Below are 19,107 nucleotides of genomic sequence, written 5' to 3'. Positions count from 1 at the left end.
AACATCAATGTTTTCAGAACACATTGCTGGTGCACTGTCTGTTGCCACTGACACGAGTTTATCCCATGGCAGTCCTGCTCTGTTAATACAACCTTCCAATTCTTGAAAAATGTCACGACCAGTCGTTGTGCCTTTCATAGGTAATAAATGTAATAATTCTTCAGTTACGTTTAGGTTTTCATCATCCCCATGAATGAACACAGCACAGTATGCAGTATGTGTTACACCAGTACTCTCATCAAGCGCTACAGAATATGCTTCAAAACCTTGTGCTGCTGTAATCAGTTGCTGATGAATGCTACTAGCTGATTCGGTGATTCTTCTAGCAACAGTATTTGTGGACAAACTTATTATGCCTTCAGTTTCTTTTTGTCCAGACAAATAATTTCATATGCCATTATAAAATAATCTTTTATGAATTGGCCTTCTGTGAACGGTCCAAAGATTTTGCTATCATATCACAGAGGACAAAACTCACTTTTACAGAATCTTTGCTTAACTTACTAACATTCAAGAAAAGAGTTTGCTGTTTTGTAATTGATGATTTCAGTTGCTGAACCTTTTCCTCGCGCAGTTTGCCAGACAATGCACCATACAGTTCTCGATGCAGTGTATTGTAATGTCAATGCACACTGTACTCCTTAAACACCGAGACAAACTGCAAACAAACGAGAAATGGGCTCTGTCTCCAACTTCTGTCTTCATGACAGAATTTACATTTGCCCATTTATCCTGGAATATTCATTTTTTGTTAGCAATCTTGCGCTTTTTCGATGACGAAGACAACATTATTGACTTCAATCAACAATGAGGCGTACAATTTACAGCAAGAACTATACAAAGTAATTTTCAAACGTTGTTTATGTCAAGCATTTATGTTTAACTGACGTCACTGGAAGTAAAAGTAACAACACCGAATGTTGAGGTAAGTAACAAAAATGGTATTTTAAGTCTGACTGTCAGACTGGAAACAGTATTGTGAGGAAAATGCTGCAAAGTAAAACAGATTTTGGCAGTTCAATTAAATCGTGTTTGAGACCCCTGCTGTACAATATGAATCTTGTTTATATTTACATGTGAACATTGCCTATTCTGCCTGGCTTTTAGTGGCACACGAGGCCTGTTAAGATGGCAGATTTAACACAGATGCAGAAATTTAGCTACAGTATACACCCCTCACCTGCATTCCTGACTGAATGGCTGAACTACAGTTCTACCAGCATTTTGGTCAGCTCAGTGCTTCATCTGATCACAAAGGTGTAAATCACAGTTGAACTGCCACCTCTGGGGAAACTCCTTCACACAAGAAGGCTCCCAAATAGACATTCATCTCAGGCTGAATCGTGTCTGGATGTGATGGGCAGAATAATGCACTGTCACACACATGCTCATGGAAGACAGCTAAAGGGCTCAAAAGAAAGTAATTCTACACCAGGCCATGGAGTGGCAGAGTGCAATAATCCTGTAGATCAAACACTGGAAATTCTGCCTGGGTCTGACAACATCACTTCTGGTTCTGGGCCTGATGACCTCACTTCCGGTTCTGGACCCGATGACATCACTTCCCCTAACCGGCCTTAAAACCCCGCCATCTTTCCTCTGATAATCAGTTCTGTTTTGAACTCAATCTATACACAATTGTGCAACCTATTTTCTCTTTTTGTAGGCAAATCTCAAGTATAGGGGTGGCTGCCCCAAACCTTTTAGCGCGTGTCAAGGCTGATTATTTCACAGCGCCTATAAGCAAGCACAGGATCTGTAATTGCAAGAGTCATTAAAACGATCGCTTCAGGTTTGACCTTCCTTCAAAACTAGCTGCAATCATCTCTCCTGTCTCCTTGGGGACCTGAAAGTTAATGAGCTAATCTCTTTGGGGTCAGAAGCCATCCACTCTCTGCGGAGCAAAGAGCTCACAAACTTTCTTTGGCCTGAGAGCAACTCTCCATTGAGCCTTGGACATGCCGTCCTGAAGCAGCTCTAACATCCACTCTGCCAAGCCAAGCTCTGTGCCAGTGACTGAGTCCTGTCTGAAATGACTGAACAGTAGCACCACACCACACCACAGACAAAGGACCATGTAGCAAAACCAAAGAGTGCCTTCCAACGCAAGAAGAGTCCTCCACTTGAACTCAAAGCAACAACACTCAGCTCCACACGGCATCAGACACCATCCTAAAAGACTTGGTATCGTAAAATTTTACCTGAGCCAAAACAAACTAGAAGTCTAAATAGCCAGTAAACAGCCAACCTCTTCTGTGCTACATGTTTCTTTGTATTTTCTGTCTTATATTTTATTATGTATGCAGTTATATTTCAATAATTCTTGTGTTAATCAATAAATTGTATCACTCTGCTTCTTAAAATAATTGTGCTTCAGTTAACGGGAAAGAAGTCTAATGGCCAGAAACCCCTTCCTACAACAGAGAAAGGCAAGTTAAATAAAGTGTGAGCCTTACTGAATGATTTAATTATTGACTGGCATTGTGAGAGGCAAAACTGATAATTAACTGATTGATTAATATCAATCAATCAAGTATTTTTCTAATGTCCATACACCATTTCCTACATTTATTTGGTGTCCCTGGAAGGAGAAACAGTAATCCCTCATTTTCTTACAGTTCCACAATACTGAAGAACAATAAAACATGAATGGGGCCAAAATACGGCATGATGTTGGCTGTTTGGATTGAATTTAATTTTGTATTTGGTCTTATTCCCTGTTGGTAGTTAACTGGTTCTAGTTAACTAATCATTTTAGTAGGTCATAACCCATTAGGGGCAAGCTTAGTAGAGAATTTGATGAAAGCATCACACCTTTCATGCAAAATAAACCTCCCACCAAATGTTGAGCTTCTCTGAGATGGACTCCACCAGCCTCTTCCACAGTATGGATATTTTATTAAGGTTTGCAAGACTGTTCAAAATATATTTCAGGCACCTCAATACCCAAGAAACAAATAACAAAAAAAGTCTGCTGTTGTTTTATATGCTGTTGGTCTATAGCATATTCTTAATATTTATATTTTTACATCCTAGAAATGATCATTATAGCCCTATAGGCCAACCTATTGTGAAGAGCAATAAAAAAAGCAACCTCATTTGAAAAGTGTTCATTCTCAAACACACACACATCTCGTCCACAATGCATATCATGTACTTAGTATTATCCCAATTGCAAACTAAACGTCCAGCATCAACATTTCCCATTTATGCATTTCTCTCATTTAGTGATCATGTAAGCTCATTACTGAGAACACACTGAACTTCAAACTGACACGAATCACTTATTATACATTTTCTAATGGACAAGACTAATTCTGAAAATGCACTCTAATACTCAAGTCGCATTAAATATTGAGCAGATACTTATAATTCATCTCAAAGTATTACTTTTAAAAAAGCGGCCTGTGTAATTTGTGCATAATTTGAGCAAGCAGCTCACATTGTGATGGCCTCTCAAGGATGTCATGGCCACTGTTAAGATTTGCATTATAAAAGTTTTGTTGGTTACTTACCACATAATCCACGTTACAATGACCATTGTTGCTTCATTAAAAGAATTGAAAAACCGGATTAATTCTTCCCCTTCAGATCCAAGCTTTCGCAGAGCTATTCCAAATATAATGGCAAAGAGAACCAGACCCAAGATGTTCATGCCCTCAGCTTCCGTGCCAACTGGAATCTATGAAATCATACATAATAAATCATTGAAAAAATGTGAAAAAATTGCACTTTCCGTGTATGATTTAATTTTGACAAAGCATTCTGTTAGGCTCATGAGGAGTTGGGTGATCCAAGGTTTTTATTTTCAACAGAGCATGAGCCTGCTGGATTCAGAAAGACAGTCAGTCTCTGAATTGTTTTATTCCTATTAGCTGAGCAAAATGTTGTACTCAGATTGAACAAAAACAGCCATAGCACAATAAAAATGTGTCATGGCTACAAAGGACACAACTGGAGCAAACCTGATGTAGGTTATTGTACCTTCCTGGAACTTGCCAATACCCCACAGTATATTGAAATAATCATTCAGTTAACATAAAAATATTAAACATTTTTTCATATAAAGTAAAGGCACAAGCCTACAAAATAAACACATTATATATTAAAATTAACGAGAGTTCTGTAAGATGCTCAAAAGTTTGACACACATGTGCATGATGGACTGCATGTTTTCCTCCTGTTTATCACATTTTCTAAGCTATTGGAGTCATATGACCACTCCACCTTTGTTACACATCATCTGAATATTTAAGTAAACTAAAGGCCATGTCACATTACATGACTTTTTCTTTTTTTGCACACTTCATTGACATAATCTTTGTGAGTTGGAGGAAGTTGCAGTACACTCCAGCGACCTGCAGTCATGTAGTGTGACGTGCCCTGCCACTCACTCCAATCAGTCTGGGACTCCCCCCAAAAGAATAAAACATTTTTGTCTTAAGTTGTAGGGGTGGGCTTTGTGTACAGGAGAACTGACAACCAATGAGAGATCACCTGGAAGTGCCAGTCATACAATGCACCTACGAGACATAAGGAACACGGTTGTGTGATGGCCTGGGTGGGCTGCAGCTGCCAGCACTTCCTTGAACTCAGGACCATCAATAGTCATATCTCAGGATGAGCCAGGCAATGAGGACACATAACAGCCAGAGGTGGTGCAAAAGTGTGTTATTTACAACAAACAACAGCATTCCAACTAAAAGGAAAGTGCTGTGCAATAAATCGTCCATGATAAAAACCACTGCATATAACTGAAGGTTAAAAATAACCCAATAAATAAGTTAAAATCCATAGAGGAGGGATTCCCCTATATTGTTTCTTTTTCTTCATCTTTCCTGTCCTCATCAGGATCCTGGTTATTTCCTCAGATGCAGCCCACCACTTCCTCCAGTACCCACAGACCCGAACCTCCAGTTCTTGGGGCGCCATGACCATCCTTGCTGTCCTCTCCACAGCTCACCTTTTGGCTCTTCACCTGAAGAGAGCACTTCCACATCTCTCAAAGCTTCACTTGGTCCTCTGTCCTACTCTGCGCAATTTAATCAGCAATACAAATGCCTCCCAGCTCATCCTCCTCTACCTCTCCCCGACAACAATTGCTGTTTCTTTGTTCTTATTTTTGTATCCTTTTTTCTCCCCCCATTTGTCCTACTCAGCCTTCTATCCTCTCTGATGCAGATGGCAGTGTGCTCTATATTGAGTGTCCTGATTTGTAATTGCACGTCAATTCCAGAAGGAAAATCTCTTCTTTGTAAGCCATCTTTTTATTGTTTGTGATCTGGCCTATGATGGCTTGTTACCAAATTTAATGATGGAGTTGGAGCTGTGTCTGGACACAAAGTCAGAGTTATGGGGTACAGTGGGGGGCTCGGCACAGTACTCTGTAAGTTGCTTGTATTGAGAATCAGTATGGAGGAAGTGTTGCAACTAATCTGTTCATGCTGAGGTCCTCCAGTTTGAGTCCAAGATCCAGTTGTAGATGGTGTCGCTGAGTCAAGTTCAAGTTCAAGCACTTTATTGTCATTGTGTAACACAATGAAATTATTTTTCGTGACAGCCCCAAGGGGCATTTAAAGAAAAGTCAAATAATTCCAAATATGTCGTATACAGTGTTAAGTGATCAAGTAACCAGAGCAAAGTATTATTGCTCAAAGTACAGCAGCGTAAATTGTTATTGTACCTGTTAATGAATAGTACATTACATATTATATATATATATACATATTGTGTTACATTAGTATATTGCACATTACCAATATAGCTTATTGCACATGTTCAATTAAAAATGATCTCAGACTGAGGAGATTCAGAGTCCAGAAAGTTTATGGCAGATGGGAAAAAGCTATTTTTTAGTCTGTTTGTGCGTACACAGATTGACCTAAAGCGTCTTCCTGACAGGAGGAGCTGAAACAAAGAATTTCCAGGATGAGTTTTGTCCTTGAGAATGTTTTTGGCCCTTCTCACACAGCAAGTCTTAACAAAAGTTCGAGTGATGGCAGTTCAGTCCCAATAATGGCCTCTGCTGTTTTTACGAGCCGCTGCAGGGCTTCTTTAGCAGCCTTGGTGCAGCTGTTGTATCTGCAGGCCATCATGCAGTTAGTTAAGATGCTCTCTATAGTGCATCTATAGAAATTAACCAGCAGCTTCTGGAGGAGGTCAGCTCTCCTTAGATTCCTGAGAAAACAGAGGCGTTGTTGTGCTTTGCCAATTATAGCCAAGTTTTTGTCAGCCCAGGACAGGTCCTCTGAGATGGTGACTCCTAGAAATATAAAGGTGGAAACTCTCTTCCCAGCATCTGCATTGATTGTTATCGGACTGTGATTGGTCTTTTTAGTGGTCCTAAAGTCCAGAATTACTTCTTTGGTCTTTTTGGTATTTAAGACAAGGTTGTTGGTGTTGCACCATGCTGTCAGATTCTGAACTTCTTCCCTATATGCAGCTTCACTGTTGTCTGTTACATTAGTATCATCCGCAAATTTAACAATAATGTTTGATTGGTGGATGGGTTGACAGTCATGGGTGAAGAATGCATAGAGAGGGGGACTTAGTACACATCCTTGCAGCACACCAGTGCTCAGGGTAAGGGTGGAGGATGTGTGTTTGTTTATTGAAGCAAAAGTTTCATTGTTTCCTTTCTGAATCAGGTGGGAACTGCAGACACACACAGATGTGAAATATGTCTGAAAAAATGACAGCTAAAGTCTCCTTATATCAAAGCAGAGTAGACTGGATAATACTGATACAGAACTGATACAGTGCTGATACAGAAACTTGCATGGGAGAACTTTTGCTGTAACAACTGTAATGGAGGGCAGTACAGGGCTGACAGCCCCGCCAGGATAATCCTAAACGCTTACTTGGCAGTGAGGCCAGTGTAGTGCAAGGAACAGGGAGGGGGGCTGCATTCCAAGAGTACATACTCCCCTGACACACAGAGGATGGCAGCATTCCTGGACCACTATGCCCCTTTATGTACCTGCAGGGCATGTTGGGAGTTTCGGTCCCACGAGGCAGCCCTACTGGGTTCCCTTGGCACTTTCAGGGGGAGATGCTGCTAGGGAGGGCTAGACCTACTTTAAGGGGCTTCTGCCTGACCCAGCAGGGCTTCCTCATTGACACTGGAAGTATTCCTAGTTCCAGCCTAAAAGGGGCTGCCTCTGTCCATCAGGCGGTCAGGGTTGGGAGGAGGTGGATAAGACTGCATGGGAGGTGTGGAAGGTGAAACCTTTTGCTTATTGTACGGTCTAGAAAGAAGGAAACTGAAACCCTGTGTAGATATTGTGTCAAATAAATGCCTTGTATTTGAACTCATGATTGTGTTGTGTTGTTGTTTCTTGGACTCTGCAATGCCCCATACATGTCACACAATCAAAGTAGATGTAGAAAGCATTACATTCTGACAGCAGTAAAAATGTGGCTGTAACTGGATAAGCCCTTGGTTTTTAATCCTTTAGCATCTGTATTTTCTGCCACACCTTGGATGTTGTTAAATTCAGTTTCTGACTTGGCAACTCTTTTCTCCTATGCTTGTGCCTGCAATCATCAACCTGAACAGTGTAATCACATCTTATAATATACTGTTATGAGCGGATTGTTTTTCTAGGCACTCATTTTTCTTATTAATGTTGTGATGACTATTAAATGCTCATTACTATCTGATGAGGAATCACTAAACTTATGCTAACCTACAGATTCAAAAGAATCATTTCATGTTTGCTTTTTCCACACTTACTGAAATTTTCCATTAAATACACATAATGTTCACATCTCACTGAACAGATGCAGTTAAGACATTCACTTCAGCCTGGCAAAGTCATAAGACAGCTGAACAAACATAATTTGCCCAGGTTAATAAAACATGGCTTTCCACTGTAACTGTGCTGAGAGTATTTCCTGGGTTGTCACATTTTACCTAAAGACTAACTTTCAAATTCTGTCCTATCTAGCTGTGCCCCATTTAATATTCCAAAAACATTTCAGTTAAGTGGGGCCATACAAAATATATATATATATATATATATATATATATATATATATATATATATATACAAGGGTCGTTCAAATATAAACAGGAATTTATGAGTACATTTTATTTACTGAATACAATCAAACAACTTATACACTGTTTTTCTATGTAGTCTCCTGCCACTGCAGTACACTTGTTCCAGCTCTCAGGAAGCTTCATAATCCCACAAGAGAAGAAGTCTTTTGACCGCATGTTGACCCATCCTTGCACAGCATCAATAACCTCGTCATTCGACTTGAATTTCTTCCCTCCTAAAAATTCCTTAAGTGGACCGAAGAGATGATAGTCACCCTCTGAATGACTTGCACCAATCATACACTCTAGACTGAGAGAGAGAGAGACACTCATCTCCAAAACTGATTTTTAAGTCTTGTACAAATATGAGATGGAATGACTTCTTCATTTTTCAAAAATTTAACAATAATTTGCTGTGCAACAATACTGTGTACCTCCTGCTCCAACATGTTGATTACAGCTGACAGGAAGAGGGGAAAGTGCAGCTACCATTAATAACGACAAGTTCAACCATGCATGTGTTTTTCCAATGAGGTCTACCTTGCACTCTTTATAAGAACAGAATATGAAAATTCCTGTTTTTAACTGAATGCCCCTCGTATATATATATATATATATATATATATATATATATATATATATATATATATATATATATACACACTCTTCTTGCTTCCCTCTTCTTTGCTCGATCAGCTGTTGCTGTGCTGTGTGATTTGCATCTCGCATGGAGCTTTGAACATTTAAAAGCCTGCACAGCAGCTGTCCTACTCTTTGTCTTTTGTTTCTGGCACTGGGTGTGGCTTAATCTTTTGGCATAAAGTTCCATCTCGTGAGATGTGAGTTGTTGATATTTTTTAGTTTATAATTTAAAAACAGAATAAGAATCTGAAAATCTATCAACTTCACATTAACGTTTGAAAAATTCTGAAAAGAATGATACCAAACATATATATGTAGGCTTTAAAATAAGCCTGATTTAAAGCGTGACAAAAAACATGACATAAAAACATCACCATTGCACTTTTAGGCTTAGGATTTTATATATATAGAGTATACAATATATACTGTATATATACAGTATATATATTTTTTCTGAACAGTTGTTTTATAGTAGTTTTCAATAAACCTTTTGCACAGCGCTTTTCAAAATTTCCAAAAATAGTTTTTTCTTTTTTCTTTGTAATCCTTCAGAGCCTAAGATTTTAAAATAAGTCTAACATTGAACTTGGAACTATTTTTTTACTTGAAAATGCTCCATTTATTTTCCTACGTGCATATTTACTTAAATAATCAGGACCTGGAATGGCAAATTCGCAAGACTGGCTGAGAATCTGTGTTTTATTTTAGTAAATGGATCTGCTTCTATTACAGAGACAAACTTAGAAATTGTAATACAAGAGCATGGGCATGGATGAGGAAGTTGGCTTGGTTTTAAAGAGATTATTATAACTGTTGGTAAAAATACTTCTGGTGAATAAAAATCTAAATGCATTGAAGCTCAGTCTGGCTGATTACCTTGTGCTAGCAAAAGAAACATCAAATAAGTCACTTATGCTTATTAATACAAAGTTACTGTACATCTTTGTGCCAACACAGGCTTCTGACACATAAAACTTTCTTACAGATTGAACTTACTGAATTGTGCATCCCAATGCAGTTTAGGAAATATGCACTTGTGGTGTGAATACAAGCTTTCACTATCCTTTCCTCCCTGAGCATACACAGTATAGCACTCGCTCTGTTGCTTCTATGTGATTGATATAATTATCCAAAAAAACAAAAACAGCTTTTCAGGTCAACCATCCATATTCACCTGTTTATTCTGAATGTTAAGTCATGATTCACGATATGACAAATTCATATTTAATTGGAGCAGCCATTCGAATCACTAAGCTTGGAACATCTTTGAGAATGGAGACAATTTCCTATGTTTCATAAAGTTAATGAAAGGGCGATTATGTAGCATTTGAGCACTATTAACACACAAAAGAGATTGGTATGAGCATTACTCTGCATATCAATATTTAAAATTTCTTCATACCTTTAGAAAAGTGGCATTTCCTTCAGTGATATTTCCTGTAGGAATGGTCTTGTACTCCGTTACGTACTGTAAAAGAGGAAAATAGAAAAGCTCAATTTGACTCTCATACGTATGAGGATCTAACTGAAAGTTAAATAGACTAGCATCAGATATCCACGAGTGTTATACCTGTTTGTGAGACAGTTATCGACATGTACAGCATGTTAAGACTCTTCAATTTTAACTCACTTTATTTTTCAGATTTGCTGCACTTGCATTCAAGTTTTAATTGACAGATGTTTCTGAGCCACTAGCGATACAATTACATCTGATGTGCTTTGATGCCATTTTTATAAGTGCTGCTTCAGGGATACGCATCCCAATTCCTGCCATGATGTCTGGAGTTGGGGTCAAGTTGAGTCCCAACACCAGGCTTGCTCTTTGGATATAACAGTAGTGTCATTGGTCAGACATTGACTCATGGTAATGATAGGGCTTGCCCAAGCTGTTTTGTCAAAATTGACTTCTTCCCTAATAGAATGGACCCCTGTAAACCCTACAATGGATGCAGAGGTTCTTAAAAATGGTTGGATGTATTGTGTTTTACTAACTAGAATTGTCTGATTCTTGCTTCTTGTTATAAATACATAATTCTCCAGGACAATATTGAATCTGCTATGATTCTGTTTCCCATGAAGGCAGCATATTTGAATTTGATTCTGAAACTCATCACCTGAAGAACAGTAATCCACCGTAACACTGCTACACGCTTGCCTGTTTTCTTTATATGCTGCTAGAACTCTTATACACATCTGGTGCCTGTAAGTGACAGACAGGCAGGCAGGCAGGCAGGCAGGCAGGCAGGCAGGCAGGCAGGCAGGCAGGCAGACAGACAGACAGACAGACAGACAGACAGACAGACAGACAGACAGACAGACAGACAGACAGACAGACAGACAGACAGATAGATAGATAGATAGATAGATAGATAGATAGATAGATAGATAGATAGATAGATAGATAGTGACCAGACTGTTTCCTTTAATGTCACTCATTGATCGTTTGGGCACTGAAGACACAAGTTGGTCCAGATTAGCAAGTGGAATTTTCCCCTATTCCTCCATTATGCAGGTCTTCAGCTGCACAGTTGTTTTGGGCCTTTGCTGCTAAATCTTGCACCTCGTAATGTGCCACACAGGTCGGGACTAATCTCATACTTGCACTCTCTGTTTATGCAGCCATGCACTTGATAATTTGGGCATAATGTGGTTTGCCGTTGTCCTGCTGGAATATTCAGGAACGTCCCTCAAAAAGACGGCATCTGGCATCTGGATGGCAGCATATTGCTGCAAGATTTTTACAAATCCTTCTGCATTAATGGTGCCCTTCATAGATGTGTAAGTTACTCATGACATGGGCGCTGACACACCCCCATACCATGACAAATAGTGGCTTTTGGAAGTAATGCTGACAACAGCTTAGATGGTCCTTTTCCTCAATGGCCCAGAGAACATAATGGCTCTTTTTCTCCAAAAACTATTTGAAATGTTGACTTGTCTGACCACAAAGCACAATTCCATTGCTTCCACTGCAGGTGCTTCTGGACAGTGTTGACGTAAGGCGCCTGCTTTGCACAGTAAAGCCTTAACTTGCATTGGTGGATGCAGCAGTAAAATGGTGCTTACTGACATAGGTTTACTGAAGTATTCCCACAGCCACGTCATGATATCCATTCCTGATGCATAACAGTTTTTAAGTAAGTGAAGCCTGAGTGATTGGAGATCATGCGTATTCAGAAGCGTATTTCTGCCTTGCCGTTAATGCACTGAGATCTGGCCAGATTCCTTGAATCATTTAATTTTGCACTCTTTAGGGTGAAATGCCCAAAATCCTACCAATTTGTTGTTAAGGAATATTGTTTACTTAAGCATCTATTGGCAAATTGGCGAGCCTCAACCCACCCTTGTTCCTGAAGGACTAGGCCTTATTTGGAGGCTCCTTAGAATGCGATCGTCCCACCTGTTTCACATTCTCTTGTTATTTAAACTTGTCACGTTGTTATTAGTCCTAAACTGCCCCATACTTTCAGAGTGTGTTGTAGGCATCCATTTCAAAATAAACATATATCTTCAAAACACAATGCAGTTGATTGGGTAAAACATGAAATAACTTTTCTTTACTGTGTGTGGCCACTGGGAGTTGACACAAAGCCGCAAACCCCAGACAAATTAACATTATTTAACAATACCTTTGTACAGGTTTTATTCAAATCCAAATCATCACAAACACAATTCTAACTCCATATTTCCTCTCCTCTCCTCCCTTGGCAAGTTTTGTCCTTCCCTCCATAGCTGATTCTGACTCTTTGGGTGACATAGAGGGCACTTTTTAAACCCCACCTGGAAGTACTTCTGGTTCCAATCATTGACTCCAGGAGCTTTAGTGGATGAAACACCACCACTGAGCAGTGCCACTAAAGGACTTTAGCATGATTTAGTTACAGTAAGAAGGTCTGTCACTGCAAAGTGATTAAGACATGTTGTCTTATGTGTATATGACACTGTATGTTTCTCCACTGTCACACACGTGTGAGTAGGAGGCAGCTAAAGGGCCTGAGTAATTGTAACAAAATATCTGACCAGGAGGTGGCGAAGTGCACTGACTGTCTTTCTCAGTTCCCTACAGACCTTTCCTGGGAAATCCTGCAAGATTCCGGCGCCTCAGAAGACATCACTTCCAGTGCCGACCCCTTTGCTAACGTCACTTTCCTTACAGGCCTTTAAAGCCTCCATCTTTGTCTCTGATAATCAGTTCTGTTTTGGACTCTGTTCTATGCACATCGTGCTACTCATTCAACTTTTGCAGCTGGGAAAACAATATACGGGTGGCTGCCCCAAATCTTTATGATGTCTTTGACTCATTATTATCACACCATCCCCTCCACCCATCAGGAGCCCACTACCAAGACCCATTAAGAAGTACAAGGGATGGCAGGATGGAACTCATCCAAAATGCAACATCATTCCATACATCATCCAGGGTGGTATGTACAATGGTGGTCCTGCTCTGGACTTGTGCCCCATCTTAAAGTGAAGACTTCCCTTGCTCCCATTTCAACCAGGATAGGCAGCAACTCCCAAGAATACCTAAACTGGAAGGAAAACATTCCTGATCAAACATAGTGCTATGTAGTTTCCTTTTTATAATTCAGCCATGGAGATGAATTTCATTCTAAGCTTTGAAGTACAAGTTCTATGTGAAACTTTGCATTTTTAAGCATGGGCAAATCATACTGGTAATTCATGGATGATGATAACAAACCTCACATTTTCTTTCCCAGACTCTCAGTGTGCCTGCTGCCAAATAAATGCTATGTGGGAAAGCAATGATCACAGCTCTGGGCCTTCATGAATCACTGGTTTGTTTTGTTTTAGCCTGGCAAATGAGTTCCTTTTTTTGCAGCCCTAACAATGAAGAGTGGTGAAAAGAAGCTGGGCTTTCCTAGAACTGCCTGAGGATGCTGAGTAGGGCTTTCTCTTTGTAAGCGCTCGATCAATGCCTGAGAGCACAGGGAGCCAAGATATTCCAAAGAGTCCCAAAGATGAATGTCTCGCCCCTACCAGACCAGCTGGCTCCATTCTAGTTCTTCTTTCTTTTGAAGACTTTCATGGTTGTTTTTAGTATACACACACTCACAGAATTGGTTTAGTTGCCGGCTGGCCAGCCACCCACTGCTGCTCCATGTTGGGAACATCAGGTTTGTTTTGAAATATTCATTTGAAAAATCAACTAAAAAACTGCCCCTTTAAAAAGATCCCTTGTTTCTAGTGCCAGTGAGACCAAGCACAGCTACATCTTTGTATTCTGTCAGCTTAATCAATGAAGCATATCCAAAAATTTTATGCTCTGCTAAAGAGATCAGGCTTTTCAGACATGACCTCTTTTTGCAGAACGATGCATACAAAGAGAATGAAGAATGGACAGCACAGGCCACTGCAAGATAAAGGCAAATGATAGCCTAAAAAGCAAACCAGCATGGCCCAGATCTGCAGGCCGGCCTACATGAGCTCAGTGCTTCTGGACCCCCCTGGATCTAATCCTGTTGTTTTTCACATTTTCTTTATCTTTTCTTTATGTTAATAATTTTAACTGTTATTTTCACAATGTTATGGAGCCGTCATTTTATATTCACATTAGTTTCAAGATTTGCCTCAAATACATGTGACATCATCATTATCATAACAATTTAAGATGGCAATACAGTGATGAGAGTGTCCAAGTATACAAAGATAAAAAAGTGTTAAAAAACAGCTATTCAGGAAAAGGATTCCAAGACATTCAAGTATCATTTGCTATGGTTATTTAAACTTTGCTTTGGTTTGTATGTTGTGTATGTTATATCTATAGGCAATAATATTGTACTAACAAAAGGAAGAAGACAGAGACAGGTTCAAAGTGATAAACTTTAACAGGTCTTTTTACTAAGATCATTTCAGAGTACACGTTAAACCACCTTATTATTATTATCTACTTCCTAACAGCTCCCCAATACCCATCATTTCTTATTACTACGGTATCCCCCAAAGTCCATACTTTCAATATTACTACTGTGTACTATGGCTCAAAATTCCGCTCTTCCTGGTCACATCTGTTTTCTAACTATTCTTTTGTTTAGACCTTTCTTTGTCCACCATTCCTTTGTCCCTTCCAAAATGTTAAGTCCTGTTGGACTGGCTCTTCCGACAGCTCACAACATAGTGAAATTTAATTCATTCAAGGAGAAACAAATCTAATTTATCAAAACTTCCAAAGTCAGTTTAATTAGAACAATTAATAATGAAAAATAAGTTGGAGTTCTAAAAACATTCATTAACACTGGGTGCTGGAAGAAAGACTGCATCTAAACGTACACCAATCCAGTATGGAAAACCTGTCCGTAATAAAACATACTGTGAAAATGTAAAATCACCAGTTATTTTAGGGATGTTGGAGGAAACCAGAGCAGCCAAAGAATTGCCCATGTATACATATTTTGGGGGGACATGCAAACTCAGCAGTGATAAGGACCCAGAGAAGATCTGAACCCAGGTTAGAGTTAGAAGCACTAGCTAATGTTCCACCATGCAAGAGCGGCGTTTGGGGGTGGAAAGTGGGGTGACCACCCCAAGCCCCGCTTTTGAGGTCTGCGTGTCCCATTCGAGTAGATTTGTCAAGTTATATTCTCCAGTATATATATATATATATATATATATACAGTGGTGTGAAAAACTATTTGCCCCCTTCCTGATTTCTTATTCTTTTGCATGTTTGTCACACAAAATGTTTCTGATCATCAAACACATTTAACCATTAGTCAAATATAACACAAGTAAACACAAAATGCAGTTTGTAGATGGTGGTTTTTATTATTTAGGGCGAAAAAAAAATCCAAACCTACATGGCCCTGTGTGAAAAAGTAATTGCCCCCTGAACCTAATAACTGGTTGGACCACCCTTAGCAGCAATAACTGCAATCAAGCGTTTGCGATAACTTGCAATGAGTCTTTTACAGCGCTCTGGAGGAATTTTGGCCCACTCATCTTTGCAAAATTGTTGTAATTCAGCTTTATTTGAGGGTTTCTAGCATGAACCGCCTTTTTAAGGTCATGCCATAGCATCTCAATTGGATTCAGGTCAGGACTTTGACTAGGCCACTCCAAAGTCTTCATTTTGTTTTTCTTCAGCCATTCAGAGGTGGATTTGCTGGTGTGTTTTGGGTCATTGTCCTGTTGCAGCACCCAAGATCGCTTCAGCTTGAGTTGACGAACAGATGGCCGGATATTCTCCTTCAGGATTTTTTGGTAGACAGTAGAATTCATGGTTCCATCTATCACAGCAAGCCTTCCAGGTCCTGAAGCAGCAAAACAACCCCAGACCATCACACTACCACCACCATATTTTACTGTTGGTATGATGTTCTTTTCTGAAATGCTGTGTTCCTTTTACGCCAGATGTAACGGGACATTTGCCTTCCAAAAAGTTCAACTTTTGACTCATCAGTCCACAAGGTATTTTCCCAAAAGTCTTGGCAATCATTGAGATGTTTCTTAGCAAAATTGAGACGAGCCCTAATGTTCTTTTTGCTTAACAGTGGTTTGCGTCTTGGAAATCTGCCATGCAGGCCGTTTTTGCCCAGTCTCTTTCTTATGGTGGAGTCGTGAACACTGACCTTAATTGAGGCTAGTGAGGCCTGCAGTTCTTTAGACGTTGTCCTGGGGGCTTTTGTGACCTCTCGGATGAGTCGTCTCTGCGCTCTTGGGGTAACTTTGGTCGGCCGGCCACTCCTGGGAAGGTTCACCACTGTTCCATGTTTTTGCCATTTGTGGATAATGGCTCTCACTGTGGTTCGCTGGAGTCCCAAAGCTTTAGAAATGGCTTTATAACCTTTACCAGACTGATAGATCTCAATTACTTCTGTTCTCATTTGTTCCTGAATTTCTTTGGATCTTGGCATGATGTCTAGCTTTTGAGGTGCTTTTGGTCTACTTCTCTGTGCCAGGCAGCTCCCATTTAAGTGATTTCTTGATTGAAACAGGTGTGGCAGTAATCAGGCATGGGGGTGGCTACGGAAATTGAACTCAGGTGTGATACACCACAGTTAGGTTATTTTTTAACAAGGGGGCAATTACTTTTTCACACAGGGCCATGTAGGTTTGGATTTTTTTTCTCCCTAAATAATAAAAACCATCATTTAAAAACTGCATTTTGTGTTTACTTGTGTTATATTTGACTAATGGTTAAATGTGTTTGATGATCAGAAACATTTTGTGTGACAAACATGCAAAAGAATAAGAAATCAGGAAGGGGGCAAATAGTTTTTCACACCACTGTATATATATATATATATACAGTATTTGAGATGCTTCTAAGAGGTACCCTTTTAAAATCCCTCTTCAAGATTAAATTCCGTACATATATGTCTTTGAAAACATTCCATAGTCCGAATATTAATGCACAAAAACACGTATCGCTAATGATAACCGGCTGACATGACATCAACATGAGTTATGACTATGATATCCTGCATATCGAGACTCAGAGTATACTGTACTTTTCTAGAAGAGGCCCTGCTAATTTCCGCATGACACCGCAACGCATTTCACATTGTCATGGTATTGTCGTTAATTATGAATTGCACTTTTTAAATAGATTATATTTTTATATTTTGATGAAGTCTGCACATTATCTTGCAAAAATTTAGCTGAATACTGTAATGAGAAAATCCGGTATATGTTAACATTATTTTTATTAAATTCGCACACAAGTTTCTACAGTCCACACTTACTGGTAACAGCGTTTGACTTAACTGGCCCCTAAGGGCACCTCTGCCACCGTGACACTCTGTTTAAGTCTTATTCAGATACTGTGCCTATAAAAAGTATTCACCCTTCTGCAAGTTTTCACATTTTATTAGGCAACATTGAATCCCAGTGGATTTAATTTATATTGTTTGAAATTCATCAACAGAAAAAGACCCTTTAATGTCAAAGTAAAACAGACATCTACAAAGTGGTTTACATCAGGAGTCCCCGTGGACTATGATGTTTGCTGATGACATTGTGATCTGTAGCGATAGTGGGGTGCAGAGAGGTGGAGATATGCTCTAGAGAGGAGAGGAATGAAGGTCAGTAGGAACAAGACAGAATACATGTGTGTAAATGAGAGGGAGGTCAGTGGAATGGTGAGGATGCAGGGAGTAGAGTTGGCGAAGGTGGATGAGTTTAAATACTTGGGATCAACAGTACAGAGTAATGGGGATTGTGAAAAAGAGGTGAAAAAGAGAGTGCAGGCAGGGTGGAATGGGTGGAGAAGAGTGTCAGGAGTGATTTGTGACAGACGGGTATCAGCAAGAGTGAAAGGGAATGTCTAAAGGACGTAAGTGAGACCAGCTATGTTATATGGGTTGGAGATGGTGGCATTGACCAGAAAGCAGGAGACAGAGCTGGAAGTAGCAGAGTTAAAGATACTAAGATTTGCATTGGGTGTGACAAGGATGGATAGGATTAGAAATGAGTACATTAGAGGGCCACCTCAAGTTGGACGGTTGGGAGACAAAGTCAGAGAGGCGAGATTGAGTTGGTATCTTGTGTCAACTGCCTTCTTCAAATCAAGCCACAAATTCTCAATTGGATTGAGATCTGGATTCCGACTCCAACACTCCAGGACATTAATATTGTTGTTTTGAAGCCATTCCTGTGTCACTTTGGCTTTATACTTGTAGTCGTTGTCATGCGGGAAAACAAATCTTCTCCCAAGACACAAGTTTCTTGCAGACTGCATCAAGTTTTTCCAGGAAGACTGGAAGAATCCTAACTCACCTCTTTTCAATCCGTGGGTAACTGATGTTATATACTATTTGAAATTTGAAAAAATCAAATTCGCACTTAGAGGATCTGTACAAAACTTTTTTAAAACCTGTCAGGATCTAATCAATAACATTTTAGAATAAGCATTTATATTGGGGGAAAAGACTCCTTTCTCTCTTTACTACTCTCAACAGTTTTACTCTGGCTGGTGGCCATTCTGTCTTTCTCATGGGTGAGGGTTGATTTGAATTTAGTTTTGTTAAGTATGACTTGATTGTATGGAATGTTATATGCATTTAATAAATTCAATAAAAAAAAAATTTAATTAAAAAAAAGTTTTTCCAGCATTTCCCTGTATTTTGTTGCATTCAATTTACCCTCACAAGGGCCTGCTGCAGAGAAGCATCCTCACAGTTTGATGCTGCCAACACCATACTCCATGTCTGAAATGGTGTTTTTGATAATGTACAGTGTTAAAACATGACACTTAGTCTGATGACCAAAACGCTTGATTTGGTCAGAGGGGGCCCAGAGGGGGCTGGGTGGTCTCATGGTCTGGAACCCCTGCAGATTTTTTTTTTCTCCAGCCGTCTGGAGTTTTTTTTGTTTTTTCTGTCCTCCCAGGCCATCAGACCTTATTCTTATTCTATATTATTTAGTGTTGTCTTATTTTAATTCTTACTTTGTCTTTTTTT

General features: G+C 39.5%; 1 protein-coding gene across 1 annotated transcript in view; it reads right to left on the bottom strand.

The window, feature by feature from the left end:
- slc1a4 (solute carrier family 1 member 4) overlaps positions 1 to 19,107 on the bottom strand; it is a 153,972-nt gene that overhangs the window by 85,849 nt on the left and 49,016 nt on the right. Inside the window, exons 3-4 of the mRNA XM_051919690.1 lie at positions 10,089 to 10,154; positions 3,516 to 3,682 (exon numbers count right to left, since the gene is read on the bottom strand). Of these exons, the coding sequence (XP_051775650.1) occupies positions 3,516 to 3,682; positions 10,089 to 10,154 (233 nt within the window). The remainder of the gene's footprint in view (positions 1 to 3,515; positions 3,683 to 10,088; positions 10,155 to 19,107) is intronic.

This window comes from Erpetoichthys calabaricus, chromosome 15 (genome assembly GCF_900747795.2).
Source record: "Erpetoichthys calabaricus chromosome 15, fErpCal1.3, whole genome shotgun sequence".
NCBI classification, from domain to species: Eukaryota; Metazoa; Chordata; class Cladistia; order Polypteriformes; family Polypteridae; genus Erpetoichthys; species Erpetoichthys calabaricus.
This window is presented reverse-complemented; position numbering and strand designations above follow the sequence as displayed.